This window comes from Cyprinodon tularosa, unplaced genomic scaffold (assembly GCF_016077235.1).
Source record: "Cyprinodon tularosa strain WSP-4 unplaced genomic scaffold, ASM1607723v1 ctg146, whole genome shotgun sequence".
Lineage (NCBI taxonomy): Eukaryota > Metazoa > Chordata > Actinopteri > Cyprinodontiformes > Cyprinodontidae > Cyprinodon > Cyprinodon tularosa.
In genome coordinates, this window is record NW_024038287.1 from 647,112 (window position 1) to 669,131 (window position 22,020).

General features: G+C 37.8%; 1 protein-coding gene across 1 annotated transcript; it reads right to left on the reverse strand.

The window, feature by feature from the left end:
* Positions 1 to 1,167: 1,167 nt before the first annotated feature.
* On the reverse strand, positions 1,168 to 17,687 carry LOC119779354 (phosphatidylinositol 5-phosphate 4-kinase type-2 beta). The gene is made up of 10 exons (XM_038278972.1): positions 17,028 to 17,687; positions 11,908 to 12,005; positions 10,417 to 10,513; positions 10,154 to 10,306; positions 9,766 to 9,912; positions 8,960 to 8,998; positions 8,544 to 8,657; positions 8,132 to 8,393; positions 6,135 to 6,238; positions 1,168 to 1,346 (listed from the first exon to the last, which is right to left on the reverse strand). Exons 1-10 carry the CDS (start codon positions 17,169 to 17,171, stop codon positions 1,266 to 1,268), a joined length of 1,239 nt encoding a protein of 412 aa, XP_038134900.1. The 5' UTR covers positions 17,172 to 17,687; the 3' UTR covers positions 1,168 to 1,265.
* Between the last annotated feature and the right edge of the window lie 4,333 nt (positions 17,688 to 22,020).

Below are 22,020 nucleotides of genomic sequence, written 5' to 3' on the forward strand. Positions count from 1 at the left end.
AGGCATTGTGCAAATGGGAGCTCTAAAAAACAAGTAACTTTAACCCTAAATGTTTAATTATCTACAAAGTGGTTGACTCGTCTTGCATATTTACTAATTTCCCCAAACTCCACAGTTTGAAGTAACTATGTGGAGATGCAACTCATTAAATAAGGAAGACTATATTTTGTGTTCAATAAGCTTTCAACTTGATCTGTTAAGTATTTGGATAATTCCCTTATGGGATCACACAAAAATTTTAGTGTGATTTATCTCCCAAAGTTTATGAATTTATAAAAACATGCACACAGAGGGCAAGAAAAGAACGAGGACAACAAAAACAAGATAAAACTCCCTTTAATATGCAATGAGTCATTTTTTTCAAGTAACCTTTTTTCCTAATGTCTGTTGGTAACAAAACAATACTGTATACAAACACAAAATTGCTACATTAATGTAAACAAGATATAAAAATGATCATTATGGTAATAAAACAAGTATTTGCTGCAGAATTCCCCTTTTTTTCTTTTGTGAGTTTGTGTTTCCTTATTCCAACCAACCTCCACCCAACTTCTGGGTTAAAATTTTAAAAACATCCAGAGAAATTATGGCAACATAACATTTCAACTTTTTTTTTTTTCCATATTAATCCTTTTAGTCATAACACTCCGATGTTTAGTGGTTTGATGTTACAACTGGTACTGGAGTCTCATGTACATGTCAGCCATGCATTTTTTTTTTTTTGACACTGCATTCGTTTAGTCTATACACTGATATATTAATGTGCTAATCTCCAATTTGTCAGCAGTACATGTAAATCTTAGGAGAAGCCTGGTGGCGACTGTCTGAGAAGTTTGTCATGCAATTTGGTCATTCTGCACCTGTTTGTCTAAAAGAAAAACAGCATGAACAGTGACTGAGGAGACTCTACTGACTGACATAACTGCTGAAGCTGATGCTCTCGTTCAAGGCATTAGTGAGACAGTTTTCGTGCTGGCATGAGGAGCAATTGAAGTGTTAAGGAGTGTAGATTTAAAAAAGAAAATAAAACAGGAGGAGGATACTGGGATTTGATTTCACAAAGTGAAGAAGGGGTGGGTGTTGCGTAACAGGCTCAAAGGATCCCCCAGCAGGACCTCTGCAGCGTTTGGGGATCTTACTGGATGCTTGTTGGATTGTTTATTTTTATTTTTTATTCGAGGGGCGAGAGACCTACACACAGAAGTGAAAGTGTGGCATCTGACTGATCTATGACTGGAGGTGACCGGCTGGACTGGAGGATAATTCTATGATAGGATGTTGGACATAAACTCGTAGAACCTTTTGGAGTACTGCTCCGGGTTCACCGTCGAGATCTCGGCCCCTGCCTGCACAAGAAAAACAGGAGAGCCTTTAAAGTCAGAACAATAACAGAACTGCAGACCAGCGTGAACAAAAGTTGACGTCGCTTTAATTCCTGCAAGATCAGAAGATCCTTAAAAACAGCAGCAATTAAATACATTATACTCAATTAAGAACATTGAAAATGATTTGTATGAAAATGCAGACGTCTTCTTCTGGTCTGCTGATGGAAGCACTTTTCAACCATACGGTTGATTTAGCAGCTGTGCTTAATGCAACAGCAGTGATTGATATTTTAGCAAAGCTTGATCCAATAAAACAATCTTCATAAACAAGACTGGAGAATTTAAGTTACCAATATACCTCATGTTGCTTGTCTTAAATCATACCTAATTATCAAAATCAAGTACATCTTTGATGGTGAAAACTATTTTATTGTAAATAAACCCTGAAAATACATAATCATCCTACAGAAAAAACATGTAGGTATACATGGTGTTTAAAAGCTGTCTCATAGAACAAGTAACATGCTTAAAAACTTTAAAAAGACATGTAGTGTATTAAATATATCAACACAAATATTTATGTAGTGAATAGGATTAATCTACTGTTTACAAACAGCAAGAATATAGATTAATGGGAACCTCTCAAATCAACTAACAATGCAAAGAGGGTGTCGGCAGCGGTGTCCGTTAACCTTTTGATTGAGCCTCTGGTTTGGTTATCAGGGAGGTTTACTGAGGATGTGGAGAACAATATATGCTGATATGCGGATAACGGTCCTCTAGCCGTGGAAAATACTGAATTTTCTATCCTACTGCTTATGAACATTCTGGAAAAGTATGGGATTTTTTTCGTTTATACACTCAATGTACAAAAACCCTAATTTTGACCTAATTTTTCAAGCCATCAAAGCAATAAATGGAATCAAATTGTGTACTTTGTGCTTTTTTAACAAAAAAAAAAAAACTTGCACAGCTCTATGAAAATTCATTTCAAACAAATAAGAAAATCTATGATGATCTGGAGAGGTGGAGCCTATGGACAATGAAGGTAAACGTTCTCCCTAGATTATTATAAATCTTTGCAGCACTCCCAGTAGAGATCCCAACAAAACAATTTAGGGAGTCTGATCTGCAATTTTTTCCATATTTATATGCAGAAATAAAAGATAAAAGACCAAGAGTAAAATACTCAAGCCTTTGACTGGCGAGGGATAGTGGATTATTACATGTGGGCCCAGATTAGACCTTTAGAATGCTGGTGTAATCCAAACTACATAGCAGAACATTCAATGAGCTCACTATATTGAACTTCCCTAAACGATCTATGCTTGGTTGCTCAGACAGGCCTCCGCAAGTATGCAATTTCCAAAACTGAAGTGCAAGTTTTCCTTAAAGAACTGATCTGAGGTGGTTAAAAAGTATAATCTGAAAAAACAGACAGGAGTGTTGAGTTGGTCGGCATACCATCTGTGCTTTCTCATGATATTTCTAATCCCTAAATACAGACTGAATCACTTCCTTCTGTAACATAACAAAAAATGGGCATCTGGAAAATTGCAAGGATTTATGCCAGATTTCTGAGATTGGAGGAGAGATTTTGATTTTGATATGCAGGTGCAGTTTTTTTAGGGGGAAACCATGACCACTGACTTAGTGATGAATCCAGGGATAATGCAAGTCATAATGTATGCAGAAACGCAGGGTTTATACAGGAAATAATAACTCAAATTTAATACTTTTTAATGCTCTTAGAAATAATTTTAATGCCACCAACAAGTACCCGTCAGGCTGCAGCCATGTACCAAATTCCTCGTTTTCCAACCAATTTTGTGGAAACTTGCTTTTTCCCTCCATTCTCTTGCTTTTTCTCCGACTCAAGCTTCTTTTCTGAACATACAGCTTTGCGATCAACCGGAAGCAGTTCCACAAAAATATATCGTGATATAATATGTCTGACGAAATTGTTTTTCTAAACATTTTTTTAATAAAGCATTTTAAATGCCACAATAAAAACATTTAATGAATCTTAATGCCAATTAAGGCCTTAATTTAAAAAATAATAATTTAATGATTTTTAATGACCCGTGGAAACCCTGAAACTGGTAGTTATTAAAAAGGTATAATTGGCAAACTTTACAGAAATTTCACATCTATGAATACGTGGCCAACAGATATCAATTAGCATTGGGTAAAGGAAGCGAAGGATTACATCTCAGTGGAAGTTTCATCTCGACTATGGAAAAGCACCTTTTCTACTATAGAATGGTGAGATTCCTGGAAGAACCTAATCAGGTTTTTTATTGCAGCAGAGCAGAAATCAATGGTTAAGTTGTGCACAGTTGCCATTCTGGAGGAGCTGGTTACTGTAGATTACTTTCATATCTTCTGGTCCAGTGCTAAGTTGAAGATGCTTTGGCATGCTGTTAAGCAAATAATCTGAAAGCCTGGAAAGAGTATTGGACTTTTCTTTCATCTTCTTGTACCTCCTAAAAATCTCTGAAGGCCATGGTTCAAGTGACACATATTTAATGAAGATCTTTTGATTGCAAGCAAGGCGGCAATCACCAAATGCTGGCTCCAGTTAAGCCCCCTGCAATGAGGCCCCCCTAAGCATTATTAACCTGATCCCCGAAATCGAGACCAGGACTTTTTCACTGCAGAAGGAGAAAGGAGAGAGACTCGGGGAAAAATTGAACAGTTACTCAAATACTCTTAACTTAACTTTTGTGAATTGGAAAATATACCTGCCTCTCTTGTCTGTAACCCTCAACTGATGCCCGGGCGCTGCACAGTGGCAGCTCACTGCGCCCCAAAGAGGATGGCTTAGATGCAGAGTTAATTTCTCCATTGGGAGATCAATAAGTTTAATTTATTTATTTTACATTTAGAAAGAATATTTAAAGGCTATTTTTAAAGATTCTGAGTCACCCAGGTCAGTCATTCCAAAAAAGTAAAAAAAACAAACAACAGGACTTTGTTTTCCAAGTTTGAAGACATTTCGCTTCCCATCCGGGCAGCTTTCTCAAATCAAATGTCTGGGTTAACGCTGAGTTTCCGGCTTATAGAGTGGCTCCAAATCTGGAAACTCAAAGCTAATCCGGACATTTTGAATTGAAAAAGTGAAACGTCTTCAAACTTGGAAAACAAATTTCAGCAGTTTGTTTTTGTTTCTTTTTTTTTTTACTTTTTTGGAATGACTGACCTGGGTGACTCAGAATCTTCACCAGCATATTTAAAGGCTCTTAATTTAAAAGTTTCCACAAAGTTAGTTTCTGCATCATTTTGACTGAAACAAACAACTGAACTGCTTCAGGCTATGGAAGCTTTGTTATTTGTTAAGACTATACTACTCCATTAAAGAGAAATTAAGTGCTAACATCAAGCTCAAGGCTAATTAACTTTTGCATCATCTGCAGCCTAAGGTAATGGAGAAGGAATGTTTAATGCATGTAACATTCTGTCTGCATGTTGTGCAGCTAGAAAAATATGTATCTGACCAAAAAAGGGACATAAAATGTCAATAATGCATGGATAAAAAAAACAAACACCAACACAAAAAATCCAAGTTAATGGTCTACACTTATATAGTGTCTTTCAAGTCAGAGGACTTGACCAAAGAGCTTTACACTACATTCACGTGCATACTCACACACAAAGCGTGGCAAAATATATAGTAGCCACAGATGCCCTCGGGCTCGCTGACACCGGGCCCTCTGACCACCATCAGTAGGCAATGCAGGTGAAGTGCATTGTCCAAGGACACAACGACACTGAAAGCCGGAGCTGGGGCTTGAACTAACAACCCTCAAGGCAAACTCCTACATCCAATGTAACAAACGTTTCAGCCCAATGCAAGATGTTTAAAAAAAAAAAAAGATTTCCTCATGGTAAAGTCTTTAAAATAAAATCCTTTCCAGTTTTCCTGAAGCAATAGCCTGACATAATGTCTGACCAAAACAATAAATGGTTTCAGAAAGTGTTCATGCTGTAGGCTAAACTACTTTGCTTTTGGCACATGAACTACATTCAACCCCTTTTATTTCACCATCTTTGGTCCAGGCATGTGACAGAGCTGCACTGCAAGCAGTACCTGCTCATCAGGTTGACATTAACCACTGTGGAGATGGGGAAGTGTTTCCATCCTCTGATTAATCGTCAGACAAACTTTTAATCAGTCCCTTTGGACTGAATTACACAGAGAGACCATAAAATCAACCCTCCAAATAGCTTGAGAAAAGTCATAATCCTCCAATTTACAATCCTTTAACCGTTTTTGTTTCTAACGAGTTTCTAACGTGCCGGCTTCCGTAGCGTCGTGAACGCGCAGGTGTGCGCTTTCAGGAAATCCTATACACTACTGTTTATGCTCTAAAAACATTCTAAATGACTTCGTTTCGAGTAAATTCTGGATGCTACCCACTCAGGACACTTGGAATACATTGGACGAGCAGTATAGAGGAATATTGACATGTTTTTTGTGGACTTTTATGGACCTTTCTGTCTCGGACACCGTAGACCTCCATTATTTGAATGTCAGCAGACAGCAAGAAGCCTCCCAGATCTCCAGATGCATTTGAGATATCAAAAAAGTACTCCAGAGTGTTGTTCAGCATATCATTACCCCTCGGCTAATCATGTTTTGGGTGTACTATTCCTTTAAGGTTGATTTCTTCAGGTTCCCTTCTAATCCACAATGACCTGCGTTTATAACAGCAGATATTTCAAAGAATGATTCCAAGTACAGTAACTCTGTGAAACCCACTGGTCTTATTTCAAAGTCCATAAAAAGAACGAGCATTCAACACTCACCCCATGTTTCACAGTTTTGGCAGCATGTGCAGCTTTTTTCTTAGCATCATAGTGCGTGAGGATGTCAATAATAGCCATAAAGTAAACCTCCTTCTTCACAGCACCTGGAAAAATAAAATAAATAAAATTACTTTACATTACAGCTGATAATACTGGAGACAACCACAAATGTTCCAGTTCTTGGTGCTGACAACCTGATAAGATGATTGACTTGGTTTTACTCAGTAGGTTGGAAAAGTGTTTATATCTTTTGAACTTTCAGATTTTGAGTCATCGCAACCTTAATTTATTTTGTTTGCATTATGTGGTTATTTAAAACTCCTCTGGGTTTAGGTCTGGGCTATAACTCCACCTTCCTAATCATAAGCTGCTCTGTTTTCAGCCCCTCAAATCCTTTAACCTGAGCTCATTCTAGTATAGTTTTCTATCAGTGCTGGATTTCTCCTTGCCTCTATTCTATAAATTTGTGGAGTATAACGCCTGATGAATTCTCCCACCTGAGCGGTGCATCTCTGCAGCTCCTGCAGACCTACCAGAGGCAGGGCTCGATGTTAAGCATCGTCCGATCTCCCGAGGCAAGTAGTTTTTATTGTTGGGAGAGTACAAATTTCATTGCATTTGCAAGTGCAATGATCACAAAAAAAAAATGTATCACTCAAAATTACTTTAAAATCACAGACATTCGATGAAAACGACCCAGAAGTGTTGCCGCCGCCATGTTTGTTGTTTTGTACACATTCTCACGTGATTTGAAAAAGCCGGGCGATTTTCCACCAGATGGTGATTTTTGTCCACCTAGCGGTTATTTTAATGTAGTTACCAAAATGACAAACGGCTGCATTTATTTTGTCACGGAAAACTGCTCCTGAGTCAGTTAAAAGTCAGAGAATTCTGAAATTATATAAGACTGTGGAGACCCTGAATAAAATAGCTATGTATAATGATTCTCTAGAAAAGTCACATATTAATATTATTATCTTGTATAAACATACCGTGACTCTAAAATAAAAGTTATTCATTTGTGACGTTGACTTCTGTCTTGTGATTTATCTTAAGTTTTAAACCTGTCATGTTTTTTTTTTTTTTTTTAACATTACAATTTATATTTTTCCAAGCACACAACAGTTTGAAGCAAATTTTAGTTTGAAAAGAATGTGCAGGAAGGATTGAAAAGCATGTTAGCACGGTAATGTAGGCTTGAGTTCATTATCTGACGCATGCATATACACACCAGGAACATGTAAACTTAAAAAATACTGAATTACAAAAAACATTCAAAAAACAAACATGTCTCATTGATATATATACAAAAATGAATATTAGGAACTATATTTATTAAACATTATACTGGGCAAGTAAAAATTGTTTCTGGGCAAATGAAATGTGAAAGTCACTTGGTGGTAAAAATGGTAAAAATCCTTAACGTCAACCCTGGAGAGGCCTCTTAACTTCCAATGAAGCCATATTTTTTTTATTTCTTGTGATAACAGAACACAGTTCTGTGAGGGTAATGTTCTATACCCAAAACCCAAACCCTGCTCTCAGTGTTTCCACAGCTTCCTCGCAGCTGTTGAGTAGTAAGCATAATAGTGAGGATGTAAAAGGTGCAGGATGGCGGACCTGGAGGAGTTTGAGACTTTTGGTCTATATAGATGCTCTTAGTTCACTTAAAAACCCTTTGACAGCTTCACAGAGCAGCCATGTTTATACTGAGATAAGTTAAGAGTTTCTTTCAGTGAGTCTTAATTAGCTGCACTTAATCTTATTTTGAGGCGTTAGTGTGAAAGTGACTGAGAACCTAATTGTAAAACTCACTTCAAAGTTATTCTTAACTCTGTTCAAGGAAGTTAAAATTAATTGCATGTAAATTTGTCGCTGTAGAAAGACAAAATCAGAATTCAAGCAGCATTAATGTATTTGCAACTTGGACCTTTAGTCAAATTCAATTCTCTTTCATTTGTGTTTTTATTTTTCTAATTTTAAATAAAATTGCTCACTATCATGGCTCTTGATTGCGTAAACATCAACAGAGGGGTCGAACTCCCCGGGGCCGAAGAATCCCCCGTAGTTGAGAGGGTTTCCAGGACTGTCAGGAGGCGTGCCGAAAGAACCAGTCAGCACGCCCCGACCCATTTCATCGTTCTCAAATTCCTCCTCGTCCCCGCCGCCCTCTACGTCCATCTCCTCCTGCTCCGCCCGCTCTATGTCATGGATGCCCACCAGCAGACTGTAGTCCATGATCTTCAGGGTGGCCAAGAACTAAAACACACATACAGAGAGGCCTCATTATTCTATAAAAATAGAATTCAGAGAAAAGTCTTTTGCACTTTAAAGAAATAAAAACTGAATCACGGAGGTAGACTAACAAATAAGCAGAGCTAACGTCCCAATAAACCAAAGTTTCTCTACCTCAACATCCCGTTTTAGCTTCTCCAAAAAGTACTTCTTGTTATCGTCTCCTATCTGCAGCTTGTGCCCTTCATTCAGGAAGTCATTGTCTTTAAAAGTAGGAAGCTCTTTAGCCTGAAGAGAGAGATGCATTATATCAGATTTCTATCAGCCATGCTTACATCACATCAGGTAACTAAACATCTAGAGAAGCTTTGAGCAAACAAACACTTTAAAACAAGCCTCAGGATGTTATGAAAGATATATTTAAATGAGGCCGTTGCACAAGGTACCAACACAGTGTATCTGCTTTCATTCTGCTTAGAACTACTTAATTTAGCTGTCATTTGACAAGTTTGCTGCTGGGGTCATCCGAGGGGGGTTATTTTTGGTCCCTTCGTGACGGCAGCCCGTCAGCACAAAGAAATGAGGCTTACCTTCTCCTTGTCACTGGCTTCCCTTGCAACTGTAGAACCCTAAAAATCAGGATAAAAAAAACAAAAACAAAAACAGAAAAAGAGGATTTAAACAAACAAACTTAATCAGAAGAACCTTTAATAAGACAATCTGTATGTAAGCATAGGAGGTAATGTAAATAAAGGGATATGAGACTGGTGTGGCACTGTTAAGACCATGGCTAGCATTAATGCTCAGCATAAACTGAGATCTAACAGCTTTCAGCAACGACCTAGACTTCTAGTCTCCTGTAAATTGGGTTATCACCAAACTGTGCTGCTGAATTAAAATATCTTCACAAGGCACCATAAAGAAAAGCTCCATAAGGTGAAGGATAAAAAGAGAAAATATCCTGGAGCAGTTAGATTTGGTTCATCGCTTCAAAACAGATACAGTGGTGAGGTGAACATCCTTTTTTTTAAATTACAGTTCTGATTCTCTTTCCACAAGAGGCAAAACAATCCAGTTAATTAGATTAACGTCTTTCGATAGCACAATTTATTTTTACTGCAAATTGCAAGGGTGCAAGTCCCAATTCCTTCTCTATTTAATAAGACTTCTCAAGTTCCTTAAGTGTTTTTTTTTCATATATTGACAGATGGGCTGCTGTAGGGACAAATGACTGGACAACTGATGGAAAAAAACAGGTAATATAATAAATGCTGAAAGTATGGCTGAGCAGACAAGTGGATGGATTAACAAAAAAGCAGGTGGGCGAAAGGATGGATGGATTATAGGCGGACTGAGAAGATGACCATGGTACAGTATATTACACTTTTTATTTTACCTTCAGGTCATATTTGCGGTGCACAGTGAGACGATGGCTGAAAACGTTCCGGGTCACCACCATGTACGTCTCTACGCCGTCCACCGTTAGCCTGTACATTCCCAGGAACTGGGGGAGCAGCGTGTTGCCATGACACTCCACTATGAACTGGAACCAAGGAGAGGAGACGAGCGATGTAACGAGGAGTGTGGGAGTGATAGAAAAAAAAGACGGGAGGCATAAAAAAAATAAAAATCACTTCCAACACTGATTAAAGCTCAGCACAGAGCTGCTTTACTGTCCTTTTAAGTTCCACAGCAGTGCATCATTTACATCAGTGTTTAAAGTCAGCTCAGAAGAAAGGGAGATAAAGGTAAGCCTGTGATTCAAACAAAAACGACAGTTCTACCTGATGATATTTCTTTAGAATGTTGTGCATCTCAGCAATGTCCTCACTGGATACTGTTTTGATTACGAAGCGATGGTCGTAGCTTGTCAGGAAGCGGTTACCGAAGCGGCCCTGGGAGTCACTGTTAAGAGGGGCGCTCCTGGTCAGAGAGTTCTGAGACACACCACAAAAAAAAAAAAAAAAAAGAAATCACTTTTTACCAGCTAATGCAGAATTTAATTTCCTCTACTGGTGTTTGCTGACTTAGTGAAAAAGTGTTTCACCTGGTAGTCCTGGTCGTCGATGGCGAAACGCTCCCTCAGGTTTCGGAACACCATGGGACAGTACTCTTTAAACTTAAAGCGACTCGGTAGATTTTCTCTGACGAGAGACACAGATGAAGGGTGAATGGCACAAAGTTCTGAGCACCATTTGGAGGAAAAATAACAAAACACACTATTTCTATTAGCTTTATCCATCAATAAAACACTGCAGTATTGATGCTAGAATAGTATAAATAACAATAAAACACTCCAAACACTAAACTAGGCATTATCAATCTCAGGTTGAAAGTTTTAAGTTTGATATATAACACATAATAGGACTTTAAAAACTTTGTTTTGTGCAGGTAGCTTACTCTGGTTGTATAAAGGCTTTCTGATTAAATTATGATGCCCTGTTGACACACATTTTATTTAATTTCAGTGTTTTACTCTAGATTTGTAGGTGATGTTAGTAAACCTAAGTGTTTTCAGTAAAGACACATATTGATATATTAGCCGGCCAATACGTGAACACGTTTGCTGATTTGAAATCACATAAACGCCTGCATTGCTGCCACTGTCATTTCCTAACCATTAATAATAAAAGCTTCCTATATAAATGTTCATTTTACTTAAATTGTGACTCGTTTCACATTTTTCATCACTATGTAAATGTAATTATAGTAACAGATGCCTGCCATTTGAGTTGTTGAGTTAGCATAGCATTAGCCCTCCACCAACTTAAATTGCTGCAGCTGAAGTAACAGTTGTCAACAGGACAACAAATGTCTAAATCAATTCAACCAAATATTCTGCAGCAGAATGTCCAGTTTGAACAAAATATCTGTTGCTTTCAAGGAAAAAAACAAAGAGGCTGCAACATCCAAAGTAACTATGATAATATAGATGGTATAGATGCTGATGTGGTGTATTTACACATTTCCATTGTGTTGTTTTTTTTTCTTCTTGTTTAGCATTGAATACCGATTCTGTATGACAACAAACCTAAGGTCAGATTGACATCAGGAATAAAAAAAGATTTTAGAAGTAAGAATTTACTTCCAAAGTGTTTTGGGGTATTTTGAATGGCTAAAAAAAGATTAGTACAAGTATTCACAATATCCAGACCCAGGTATACTGAGAAATTAGGACAAATGCTCGTCAGGGAAGATCTCTTGCCCAGAGAATAAAACAAGGTTCCTATAAAATCCTCTGTGTTACTGTAATTTTAAACCAGATTAAAAGAAGCATTTCCTGCAGTCATTGCAAGAACACGAACAGACAAAACGAAAGTCCAGAATGATTTAACAGGATGTTGAAAAACCACTGATCAGCATCATGAAAGGCTCGACTAAAAACTAATTTAGCAGACTGAGCTAATTATATCAATCATTCTTCAGGATACTTCATCTAGTGCTGTAGACCAAAGGGACGTCTCAATTCAAACAAGTCTTTTATATTTCAGTTTTGCCGTTTTAAAACTTTTCACAGCATGTGAACTGATGTACCTACTTGTTAAATAGGTGGTTGTCCACTTTGATCTTACTGTAGGCTTTAAAGTCGTCTGGCATCAGCATCACGGGTACAGGCACATTACTTAACTCATTAATCTAAAAGGAGGATGAGAAGAAAGACAAAGGAGGTCAGAAAAGTAGAGTTTAAGCAGTAGATGTCTATGCGAACGATGCACAAAGAGGTTACATGATCCAAAGGCCTTGGCAACCATGTATTAGGGTAACTAGTGTGCAAAACGTGTCACCATATCCTTCCTACAATTGTGAGTGTACTGCAGTGATGCCTGTCTGCCCCCTCATCAACCAACAGAAACATGTTTTGTTCTGTCTGGATTAGGTACTACTAACAATGCACTGGAAAAACGACCTAGAATTAAGTCAAAATTTCTTAAATTAAGTGTATTTACCCTTAATTTGAGTAGGTAAATGAGATGATTTGCCGATGGAATTAGTATTTTTACTCTTAAAATAAGATATTTAGATAAAATACACTTGAAATAAGACAATGCAATTGTGTTTTCTTATTTTAAATGTAAATTGTCTTGTTCCATTAGCATAATGTCACTTTTACCTCCTCAATCCAAGAACAAATGTACTTATTTTAAGGAGAAAATTACTTATCTAGATTTTTATTTTTTCCAGTGTGTTTATGTATCTGATGATCAACTCAGCAAGCTATACTCCTCAGAAATCTCACAGTCCTGAATTGTGGTAAAATAACACGAAAGCTGGAAAGTTAGGAACACCATATCTTTTCAGAGAATGACTACAGAGGCTGAGCAGGCAGCCTGATTAATTCAGAAATTAAATGCAACTCCATATACCCAGGCTATAAAGAGCAGGACAGGAGAAAGCTACAGGGTTCTCCCCAAAGCATTTTGACGTCAGCCGTTAAAAGTTATGCTTTAATTTGGGCCTCACCCTGACTCTCAAAGAGCATAATGGCAGCAGAAACTGATTTTGAACACATTTACATGATTATTTGCACAAACCTGTGAGAAACTTGTCTTGGACCACGAATCAGCCCTTTCACATTTACACTAGCACTTGTTTTGCTGATCTAGGTTTAGTGTTTCTCCTACCAATTTACCAGCAAGGCGCCTGCCAATCAGAAGCCTGCTCACTTGGCGTCCTACATACTCTGTGACCAACGCAGATCCTTGCCGAATCCTGCACTCACATGAAGGGGACCATGTATACTCCCACCCACAGACATGAAGGTTTAAAAGGAGTGGTGATGAAAGGGAGGTTAGGAAGGTAGCGGGTGGCTCAGTAAAGTGTAGGTGAATATGAACAGCCCATTGTTAAAGAAATCAATAATCAATTCAATAAAACAAATTTTAACTTCTTTACAGGTTTACTAATTGTAACTACAGTATAGAAGCTCTAGCTAACAGAGCAACCCACTCAGAGCAGTAAATGTACAAAAACTCTAAAAAAACAACAAAACAAAAAAAACATTGAGACATTCTGTCTTAAAGATGAGAAACCATCAATATGCTCTAACCAGAACTCCTCAAGTGAAATAGTTCAAGTTTTACCTTCTTTAAATTCTGTTGGGGAAAAAAATCTTTTGCAATCCGATTGAAAAATGACAGATTAATCGATTTGCAAAATATTTATTAGTTACAGCCCTATTAAAAAGCTTAAACTAAAACATTCTATATTTTTATAACCCTGACTGATATATTTTAGCAGTAGTAGAAATATTTTTTGCTTTTCTTTTTTGTTTACATTTTTTTAATGCAAATATTATTGCTAATGACAACCCATGGCTAACAGTGACAGTTGTTTAAAGATTATTGCTAAGATTTTAACCCAAACAAACAGACAGAACAATGATTAAAGTTTAGCATGGTTTGTAGGAGCTGTCAGCATAATCAGTTAAATGGCCTCTGGGGTTTTGCAGCACTGATTTGATTCTGCCCAAAAAAAAGCATGGCTCAAAACTAATGCTGTTCAAGTGGCGAACTTCGATCCTATCTGCAGAAACACATGGAGGAACTTCAGACAGCCTACAAGATTCCTGCAACAAACAAAAAACAGCATGCTTTCAAACACAAAAAGGACAGCACTAAATGCCAGGGCGGCTGTTTGGCAAATTATCTTGTAGCAGGAAGTAAATAATCAGCACTACCACATTCATTTTACTGTTTTTATTTCTATTCCCCATCCCTGCTAGGCAACAATTATACATGCAGGCAACTTCAGACTGAAAGGGGACAGCTTTGATGAGAAGGCTGCTAGATGTTTTGAATCGGCCCAACACCCACACCTCAAATCATCAGGCCTGTGTGCTGCACCCACACACCCCAAGTTCAACTGCTGAATACTAAAGATGCTGCAGTAATAAACATCCCCTTCACTGCCTCTTTAGTCCCCAAACAGAAAGTTTTATTCCTCTAATTCTTTATCTAAACTTTACAGTCTACAGTTTTTTGGTTTTTTTTTTTTTTGTCCTGGCACAATGAACAGTGAAATGGCAGTCTTAGCAACACTAAAGCACAGCCGACTAAAATAAAAAAAATACTTGCATATGTATTACAATTAAAAAAATAAAAAAATAAATAAACTTGATCCAAGAAACTCATGTAAAAAAACAAAAAACAAAACTGTTGCTTGCTTTCACTAAATCCTCCTTACAATCACAGCACATCTAGATCACTTTAACCATTTATAAGGTATACATTTGACACCAGTTCCTGCTTTCTAGACACTTAAAAGGTTAAATAAATAATGAATACAAAGTAAGCCTAGTGCTTAACAGGATGACATGAAAAGATTTCTCCAAATCAGTGTAGGATGGGCCTAATTAAAAAAACCTATCCTAATTTCTAAAAGGTCCGTCTCTAATCTTTTCATTTAGAAGTATTGAGGAAGATCTTTTATTTTCGGGGTGGATCATCTAAATAAGTGGTCCTCCTAACTGTCAATCATTCTGGTGATATGTTTACGTAAAGCCGTGTTACATGCTCATCCGTTTGCTATCTTTTTCTGTGCATGTGCACTTATCATATATCTGTTATGAGCTACATTTTCAGTGATTGAAGCTCACAGCATTATGGGGGCTGTCGCTACCTGACAGCGACGACTAATAACAAAGATGCTGCAGGCGCTGCATAGTGGAGGAGGAGTTATGTGACCAACGGAGCAAAAAGCAGTGATCATCTGTCCAAACGGTCAGTTAACTGAGTTTGCTATAAAGTCCATAGTATAGAAAATCTTAAACACATTTTCAATGAAAAAAATACATAAAGACAGATAGGGAGTCCTGTTTCGTATATTCAGCACAAATACTGAGCTCTAATTTGGTGACTTGTTTTCATTCAATACAGAAATGTATTGTTTATTACAATGTTTTTAATTGTCAATAAAAATAACATAACTCTGCCATACTGATTAGTACTATATGTTGATATATGGACAGGTAGTCAGGGTGTCTGCTCATCTGAGTTTGCAGTAGTCAGCCTCTTAGCAGACATGTTGTGTGCAGTGTGCCAACTATGGTTTCAAAAATGTGTTATCTTTATAAGAACTAAGGTAGACATGTACTTTAGTTTCCACTTTATAACCGTCTAAGTATTTTACAAGCTAAAATATTTCCTAAAACGTCTAAATGTGCCAGTCTTGCGAGCGTGTGAAAAGTGCAGCAGCCTTTTTTCCAGCCACTTGAAAGGCTGCTCAATATAGACATCGAACTGTAAGAGACAGAACTTTAAAACAAAAAATGTTAACATTTATAACACTGTAAATTGTTAAAAATATTTCTAAAACTTTATACTAACCCACCTCTTCTTGCACTACCTTTGTACTTTATTTTTGCCATTTTTTCTCTCAATTGCACGTCTTTAAGTCATTTTATTTTTAGCTCACCTATTTGTCATGAATCCCACAGCCAATAATTTCTACTTGATGTTTTTTTTTTTTTTTTTTACTTTTTTCTCCTCTGCAGCTGATCTTCAAACACAGATGGCCACTCATACTGAGCCTGTTCCTGTCGGAGCTTTCTTTCCCATCAAATTAAGTTTGTTTTTTAATTCCCACGTTTGTCTAAGATGAATAATGGCTGCATAAAGCTCAATGGGCTTTCCTTAGAGAAACATGTTATATGTAATAAACCTTAAATTTACATTATAATATGTAATCAGAGTTGATTCTTTTTTGTTTAAAAAGATATTTGATGTGAACTGGCACATTTATTTATTCTATTTTATTTAAGGATTGAGATGTACATTGCTCGCTGGTTTTTTTTAGCTCTTGCCAAGTCTCCTCTGTAATCCCTTCAGGTCCAAAAGGCATCTTTTCCATGCATTTATCGAACTGTGGACGACACAAGGGGGTATCCCTTCTGCTTGTGCCACACATCCATCCATCCTTCTGCCACCCCTGGATGGCACAACCTGCCCAGCATTTAATAGCCAAAAGCAGCATCAGCCAAAGGAGAATGGGAAGGATTTTCTGCTCTAATTATAGTCAGATGATGTAATGGAATAAAGCGCAGAGAAGAGAAAGAGTAGAAACCCAGGAGCGGTAAATACGAGCTTAGAACAGGTTTGTTTTGAAATCTGTGTAACCAGCTGCTCCAGCTGCCTGTCCCTGCCCCTCCCACCTCACCATGCCTGCACCACAGCAGCAGCACATCACGACTCTCCAACCAAGAAACAAATACTTTACAATCCAAAATAATCTATGATGACAGAATAATCCCCACTAAGAGAGAGAGAGAGAGAGAGAGAGAGAGAGAGAAAAAAAAACATCTATGGCAGGGATGCAGATTTTTGCAGAAGCCTACTGTGTGTATTTGGAGTTTAATTCTTCTGAACTGGTTGTAATTAATGAGGTTTATGCAATCATGTTTTTTTTTTATAAATAAAACATATGTGGTGAATATGGCCTAAAAAGTCTGCTCATAAGTACACAAATATGAATTGTTGCAAAAAGCACAGCATCCCACCCCAGAACAAGCCTTTCCATTTGACTCCAGTAGAAAATCAGCTGAATTTAAATTTTCGTGCTTTTAAGCGTGAACGCTAGTTTGACAGAAGGGGGCGGCTAGCTGAGAAGGTGCAGCTAAAATAAAAACACAGGGAGGGAGAGAAGCAGCGGTGATGTACTCACCGTGTGATTGACGCCCCACATTAACACGCTCAGAATGGGCTCGCTGGCTCGAAACAGCTTCACTTTCTGTCCTATAAAATGCTTCTTTTTCGTCTTGGTTTTGCTGGCGCTGACGGCCGCCGCGCTGGTGCAGTTGGATGACATGATGATGATGATGCCGTCTCCGGCTGGCTCTTCGATTCACGCAACAACAAAAAAATGAACAAGAAAAAGAAACCCGCAAAAGTCAACGACGTGTAAACTGAAAGCTATAAGTGCATCATGGTGGTCTTCCAACTCCCGTTGAGTCCGTGTTAACGCAGGAGGACAGAGTGTGTGTGTGTGTGTGTGTGTGTTGGTTGGGAGTCAGTCAGCGGCGGAGCATTTTGCGCCGTCACCACCCTTCCTCCTCCCGAGCAGGCCGCGGCGGAGTCCAGCGAGGAGCAAGCTAGCCGGCCATCGGGCTACAGCGCCACCGCAGCCGTTCACAAAAAAAACAGCCAGCAGCGATGAAATGTCGCTGGGCAGCACCTCTTCTTCCTCCCTGGAAGTCTAAAATATGAAACTGTCGCTCTGCTGTATTATTTGACAGTGAATAATCTCCTCATGATGAGCTGGAGACGGTTGTCAACCGCCCTATGCCAAGCAAAGCGATACGTTTGGGGGTGTCCTCAAGATGGCGGCTGCACCCCGCCCCCTGCAGGCCTAGAAGGGAACTGCAGGGGTTCCCATTTTTTTTTCCATCTACAAAACATGACTGGTACGGAAGAGGATTAGGGCCACTGAAAAAATAAAAAAGTTAAGTGATTTTTAAATATTATTTCAGTACAATATGAGAAAAAGTCAGAGATCTAAGTCAGAATTCTAAGATTAAAGTCAGAATTCTGAGAAAAGTCAGAATTCTGAGAAAAAAAGTCAGAATTCTGAGATTAAAGTAAGAATTCTGACTTTTTCCCCATATTAAACTGAAATAAAACTTAAAAATCAGTAATTGTTTTTTTTTCCAGTGGCCCTAATCTTCTTCCGCTCTGGAATCCAACAGAAAATAAAAGGAAAATAAAAGCAAATGAAGATACAAAAAACATGGTCAAGCAGATAGTAAAGAAAATTATACAGCTGGATTGCAATTTTAAACTTATGATACTTTAACAGTTTAACAGGTTTGTGGATTTTAAATTTGACTTCAAAGAACTCGGGTTTCAAGCTCCTTTATAGTCTCCTCGGAGTTTATTTCAGATCAGTGGATGGTAGGAACTAAATGGGGAACTAAATTGGGAGTTGTGGCCTAGTGGTTAGGGCATAGAGCTTGGAATCCTGACAACCTGACAACAGATCTGTTATGTATTGAGGTGCTGATCCATTCGATGATTTATAGTCTAGGATTTTAAGGTCCATTCTCTGAGTTACAGGGAGCCAATTTAAGGACTTCAGAACTGGGGTGATATACTCTACTTTCTTAGTTCTAGACTGAGAACACAGACAGCACCACTTTTGATCAGCTGCAGCTTTCTGACAGACTTTTTAGGCAAATCTATGAAGACACTGTTGCAGCACTCAATTCTACTAAAGATACATTTAGATTTATATTCAGTAATTACCGTTATGTGCCTCTGAGGGTTCAGGTCTGAGTCCATCATAACACCAAGCTTTCAGCCATAATCAATGGTTTCTAGCTGTAGTATCTGAAGCTGTGAGCTAACCCTGGATCACTCCTGCTTTGGTCCAAATGTGCTACTAGCTACTGCGAACCCCTTTGCAAGATCACAAAAACACTTGATGTAAGATTTTAAGAGTTCATTTGATAAAAACGTTTTGCTGTCCCATTTGTTCTGTCAGCGTATATCATCATAATAAATTAATTTTGTTGTACACTGCAAAAACTGATCCAAAATTGTAGCATTTCTTAAACTGTGCAGGAAAATAAGGTGGTCCTCCATAGGATTTTGATTTTGAATATAAATCATCTCATCCGTTGGTAAATTGTCTTACCTACCTGCTGAAATCAGGGAAAATTACAGTTATTTCAAGAAAAAAATAGTTCCATTTTTGTAGTGAATGCTTACAGTATAGGAGCTGTAAGATGGGGCCAGGACCAGTTCTACAGGGGTAGGGGCCCCAGTCTAGAGCTGTCTATGAAATACATTAATTTAGTGGTAGTTACTACACAAATAACAAACAGAAACTTGTTATATCCTCCTGGTGAATGAATTAATTTTTTCATTTGCATGTAGAATACATGCATGCAAGCAAATGAAATGAGTATTTTTAAATAAGTTACCAGTAGCAATATCAAAAGCTATTTCAGCTATTTTAAAAAGAGCTGATATGAAATGGCTCCATTCACACTTCCATTGTTTAAGTTTATTAACAAATCTATCTGGAATATCTCTTTTCTGTTTAAATGTTTCAAAAAAAGGTTGAACAGAGAGGTACTTTTCTCTGAATGTTTAGGTCCCCTCTTTCATCCATTTTGCTGGCTCCTTAACAGAGCCAGCTGTGGAGATAAAATACCATTGCCTTTTCTAACAGAGAGTTTTTATGGATCAGAGCTTCTAAAGTATCTTCTGTCCTCTTAAACTCACAGTCAGTATCGCCAGGCTGCTCACCCTGAGCCTGGTTCTTTACAATTAAAAGGAAGTTTATACTCTCCACTGTTGCTCCATGCATGCTCGGTGTGAGGGATTGTTGTAGAGTCAACAAAAAAAATGCGATTGCATGTCTCCTGTAACCACACCTCATTTAGGACGAGCGAATCCTGCAAGACAATGAATCAATGCAGTCATCTGGCTTTTCTTAGTTAGAAACTTTGAACCAGTCTGATGATATGATCTGATTGAAATGTCTTTGTTAAGTGCCTTAAGATGACAGGTGTTATGAATTGTTTTTATATATGTATATATTAAACAATGACTTGAAATTGTATTTAATAGTCACTATTAAACTTGAGGAACAATTATTGGTTAAGCTTTTCTATATATATAGTAAGAGCAACAATTGAAAAGTTCCGAAACTGAAAATTGAAATAAAAACACCGGAAAAGGAAACCAAGCTTCCCATCATGCGTAATGAACAGGATTGAGGTAAAGAAAAAAAAGTTTGCCATTGAAGAAATGAAGCAAAAGGTGGCATGCTTTTCTATTTTTGAGAACACAAGACCACAATACACTGATATTTATATTTATAGATGTTAGATAGATGCCTTTCAGTGCATTACAAATATAGGGCCCAAAAACATCAATGCATGAAAAAAATAATTAATAAGAGCCGATTCCAATGCCAAAATAGATATATCATGCATCCCTAGAAGTATAATTTCAATTCCATCCAGGAAAAAATGGATATGCTGCATTTTAAATATAGCATAGCATATTTTTTTTCTTGTAAAATTTCTGGTAAACTTGGAGATATATTTTATTGCATGTTGCATATCCAAGTAAATCTGTTTCACCTTTAAATCTGCAGCTCTCCCTGCTTCTCTCTGTTTAAAAAGATTTATTAACCTACTAATTTAATGATGCCAGACACAAAATTTCAAGATATGTAGAAGCTCTGCAGTCTGATTCTGTCTGTTCAATAAAAAAACCTGTTAATTTTAACCTGTAAATGTGCGTCATGGTCCTCTGAGAAGCCAAGATTTTTTGAACTAGTAAAGAAGAACAAACTTTGTTTTCTCAAACTTCTTGCATTATAATACTAACTTGTATAGACTTACAATCTGTTGCAATTTTTAGCTGAAAAAGCTCCGTATGTCTAACGAATATATTTTATTGTGGCATCTCAAATTTTTTTAACCTAACCTAACCTAACTTTTACTTAAACATCGAAGTAGCTACTGGTTAATATTCACTAAGTGCTGCTGTGTGTCTCTCCTCCAACCATGTAGCTACTCTCTAAGCAGTGAAATGTAACTGCAAATCAAATGTCTCAAAGTGACAGATCCGATTATGTTAGACTGAGATGCGGGACACAGGAGCAGCGGGAGAGAGGAAAAAAAAACCCTGACTCAAAATGCTCTGAACACAGATAGCTGCACCCAACCTCTGTTATCTCCGTTGGCTCCAAGAAAATACAGAGGACATGACCTCGGTGTTCTCAATGCTGGTTACGGAGCTGGCAGGTAATAGACATGAGGATTCCACTAGATGACTCTTGGTCATACTTGGTAATCGAAAAGTAATGAGTATATGAGGAACACATGAGCACTAATGTTATATCATTGTTTAAACCCTTAGTGAAATAAAGCTTGGCCAAGCTTCAACAACATCTCAAAACCAGATTACTGTAGCATAGCATAGCATGCAGTGCATCCTGTTAGCTTTGTCTTTACTCATCAGTAAACACATGAAATGATCAAAATCATCAAAAGACATACTGTTTGTTCTTTCCCAATTGTGCCAGACCTGCAAACCCTTTTACCCATGTTCATTTGAGTGTGTGTGTGTGTGTGTGTGTGTGTGGGGGGGGGGGGGGGGGGGGGGGGGGGGGGGGTTGTAGAGGTTTTAGAGCTGTTTATCCGCCAAACTGTATTTTCTTCTCTGGTCATCATGTCAAGATGAAATATGGACACTGGTTCTCAATGTCCAAAAACCAAGATCATGGCATGTGGCCCAACATATATAAATGCTTTGAGCTTCAATATCAATGAGTTTTTAGCACCATTTTAGCACCATGTTTTTCCTCCCACAGTGTTTGCGTTTGATCACTGCTACACTTTATGGAATGGAAATGTTCTTTTACCGTCGGAAAAACTGTACCGCTTGGATGCAAACTTTTGATTTCAAGTACAACACGTGCTTGTAATTCATAGATTAATAAGACATTAAACTATCAAACAGGTTATTATTTTGTTCTTAAGGTTCTGGAAAATGACATTAAGTGAAGTAAATGTGTTTGTAATTGAGAGAGGGCCAGGAAGCGGAGGGGGACCCATAAAGAGGACCAACCCCATGATGCCATTCTAAAAGAAACAGCAGTGCTTGTAGCAGATTGCTGCAAGCAATTCGATTATAATAGA

Bases quoted from the DNA above. Each gene is read 5' to 3' on its own strand.
- LOC119779354 (XM_038278972.1), bottom strand. From the start codon at position 17,171: ATGTCATCCAACTGCACCAGCGCGGCGGCCGTCAGCGCCAGCAAAACC. The intron at 8,999-9,765 runs GTAAAATAAAAA...CCTGATTTTTAG, and splicing joins ACCGCAAATATGACCTGAAG to GGTTCTACAGTTGCAAGGGA. The intron at 6,239-8,131 runs GTGAGCAATTTT...TTATTTTTCCAG, and splicing joins CGCAATCAAGAGCCATGATA to GTGCTGTGAAGAAGGAGGTT.